This window comes from Bison bison, unplaced genomic scaffold (genome assembly GCF_000754665.1).
Source record: "Bison bison bison isolate TAMUID 2011002044 unplaced genomic scaffold, Bison_UMD1.0 scf7180017864304, whole genome shotgun sequence".
Classification (NCBI taxonomy): Eukaryota; Metazoa; Chordata; class Mammalia; order Artiodactyla; family Bovidae; genus Bison; species Bison bison.
In genome coordinates this window covers 513668-516472 of record NW_011494876.1, presented here as the reverse complement: position 1 = coordinate 516472, position 2805 = coordinate 513668, and the positions used below count along the sequence as shown (strand labels likewise).

Below are 2805 nucleotides of genomic sequence, written 5' to 3'. Positions count from 1 at the left end.
GATAACGTATTAAAAAGCAGAGACATTACTTTGCCAACAAAGATCCATCTAGTCAAGGCTATGGTTTTTCCAGTTGTCATGTATGGATATGAAAGTTGGACTGTGAAGAAAGCTGAGTGCCGAAGAATTGATGCTTTTGAGCTGTGGTGTTGGAGAAGACTCTTGAGAGTGAGTCCCTTGGACTGCAAGGAGATCCAACCAGTCCATTCTAAAGGATATCAGTCCTGGGTGTCCATTGGAAGGAATGATGCTAAAGCTGAAACTCCAGTACTTTGGCCACCTCAAGTGAAGAGTTGACTCACTGGAAAAGACTCTGATGTCGGGAGGGATTGGGGGCAGGAGGAGAAGGGGACGACAGAGGATGAGATGGCTGGATGGCATCACCAACTCGATGGACATAAGTTTGGTTGAACTCCGAGAGTTGGTGATGGACAGGGGTGCCTGGCATGCTGCAATTCATGGGGTCGCAAAGAGTCAGACACGACTAAGTGACTGAACTGACAAAATATCCTTTCTGTGTTGGTGCTTGTATTTAAGACTGTAAACATCATCAGCTTTTGCACAGTTAATGTCTCTATTAGACTCGTTAAAAAAGTGTCTTCTATGGTTAATAAAACGTAAAGACTGCACCTGCAAAAAAAAAAAAGTTTGCTGATTTGTACCTTTGTCATCGCTGTTATTTAGTCACCAAGTCGTGTCCAACTCTTTGCGACCCCATGGTCTATAGCCCAGCAGGCTTCTCTGTCAGTGGGATTTCCCAGGCATGAATAGTGTGGATTGGGTTGTCATTTCCTTCTCCAGTGGATCTTCCTGACCCGGGGATTGAACCCAAGTCTCGTGCATTGGCAGGCAGAGTCTTCACTGCTGAACCACTGGGGAAGCCCAGTTTGTACCTTAATATTGACAGCTACTTAATATTAGAAAGACAAAGCCTTATACCCAAATTGGGTAGTAATCTCAAATTGGGAATTAGGAGACTGCAGATTGAAAATGGCAAGTATCCTATTTGATGGTATGGTTTTCTTAAATTTTTTGTTTTTGTTTCCATTTTGCTCCATGTGTTATGAAGAAAAAGTGTCCACATTTTTTATTGTGCCTCATATATATGAAATGCATATTCTGAAACTTTTAAAATTAATTTCCTCAACCGTGTACAAAACACTGAACACCAGAGTCAGGTGTGTGAATTCCAAGTTGGAGAAAAAAATTTGTATCCTTGGCAGACTGCTTGGTCTGTGGAGGCTTAAATATAGGACTTCCATTATAACAGTTTAAAATACCAGTTTATGTGTCTCCCTCCCTGTTCCCTGCTGCCTTCTGTCCTCCAGTGGGCAGAGTCCCTTCTGATATGACCAGTTCTTTATTGTTAACTGTTCCTCTAAAGAAAAGTGGGCTACTGAAAGCAGAGTCCTGGAAGTGTGAGATTGAGGTGCTGTGTAACTGACGCTGGCATGTTCCCAAGGGTGATGTTATAGTTATTTGTTGACTGGTCTAGTCAACAAATAGTATGGGCCAGGCAGGACCTAAGTCTACTCAAATGCTAGAGCAGGGCCCAAGAGTGCCTGGGGTTACTCCTCCGCTGTTGAGTGGTGGGGAGGTCAGGGGTGCTGGAGCTGTGAAAGATTGAGGCTGGGAATGGAGTGGAATGGAAGATTGGGGTAATCAGCTGATTTTTCAGTCTTGCCTCTGTCATTGTGTATTACTCCAGTAAAGCTAAGTCACTTTGGATTCATTCATCAAGCAGACATGTTTGAAATGGCTGTCATGTGAACGCCAGAGGCCCTGCTAGGTGTTGGGAGTTCAGAATGAATACATGAGCTCCTTCCCATGGAGGGGTATATAGATGGGTGTGCTTGGAGCAGTGAGGCAGGAGGTGGGAGGATCCCCACAGAACAGTGCATATCCATTAATGCTCTGAGTATTTTAGGTTAAAAAAGAAACAAAAACAGAAAACCCTTTTGATGTCTTGCAGTGAACACTGTACATTATGCTTTTCTTTAACGGCATTTTTTGCTTATAAAAAATTTCCACTCTCATAACAATTACTTTGTTTTAAGGATATAATTAAATTTATGTATTTTAGGTTGCCTGCCTGATTCGAGTTCCTTCTGAAGTAGTTAAGCAGAGGGCACAAGTATCTGCTTCTTCAGGAACATTTCACATTTTCTCTAACATCTTATGTCAAGAGGTGAGAATATGGGTTTTTTGTGGCTGCATCGGGTCTTAGCTGTAGCATGAGGGACCTAGTTCCCGGACTAGGGATCAAATCTGGGTCCCCTGAGTTGGGAGCACAGTCTTAGCCACTGGGCCACCAGGGGAGTCCTGAGAATATGTTTTTAAGCTCTCGTATTGAGGATATTTTATTGTAGCTGATAGGAATATTGTGGCCCTCATCCCAGGAGCCTTAGAGCTTAAGGCTAAATTTACTGTCCAATTATAGCAACTGTTAATGCTAATATTATCTTTGCCTTTCCATTGTTTTTCAATTTCTTATTTTCAATTTTATTTTTTTTTTCAAATTTCTAAACAAATGCACAATTAAGTATGTGTCCTACATTGTAATTGGCCTGTCGTTCTTTTAGAATCAGAAATAGAATAAATAGTGAATATAAGAAGTGAATAAAGATGTATTGAAACATCACTACAGAATTTGAGGACCATGGAAGAGACCTGTAGTAATGGACTGATATAGTGACCCGCGTCATAATATTTATATATACTTGTAATTTGTCTTATGCTGGTTCGTGTTAAACTGTGGGTCAGAAATCATGCTTGCTGACCGTGTGACTGGGGACCATTGAGCTG

The 2805-nt window shown here is 41.7% G+C and overlaps 1 protein-coding gene across 5 annotated transcripts in view; it reads left to right on the top strand.

Moving 5' to 3' along the window:
• The window catches only part of SLC25A26 (solute carrier family 25 (S-adenosylmethionine carrier), member 26), a 147660-nt gene that overhangs the window by 28668 nt on the left and 116187 nt on the right, over positions 1-2805 (top strand). For 4 of the 5 annotated variants that reach the window (XM_010851505.1, XM_010851506.1, XM_010851509.1 and 1 more), the window contains one exon: positions 2084-2188. The exons of the other annotated variant lie outside the window; for it this stretch is intronic. In XM_010851505.1, the coding sequence (XP_010849807.1) occupies positions 2084-2188 (105 nt within the window). The remainder of the gene's footprint in view (positions 1-2083; positions 2189-2805) is intronic. 5 annotated transcript variants of the gene reach the window in all.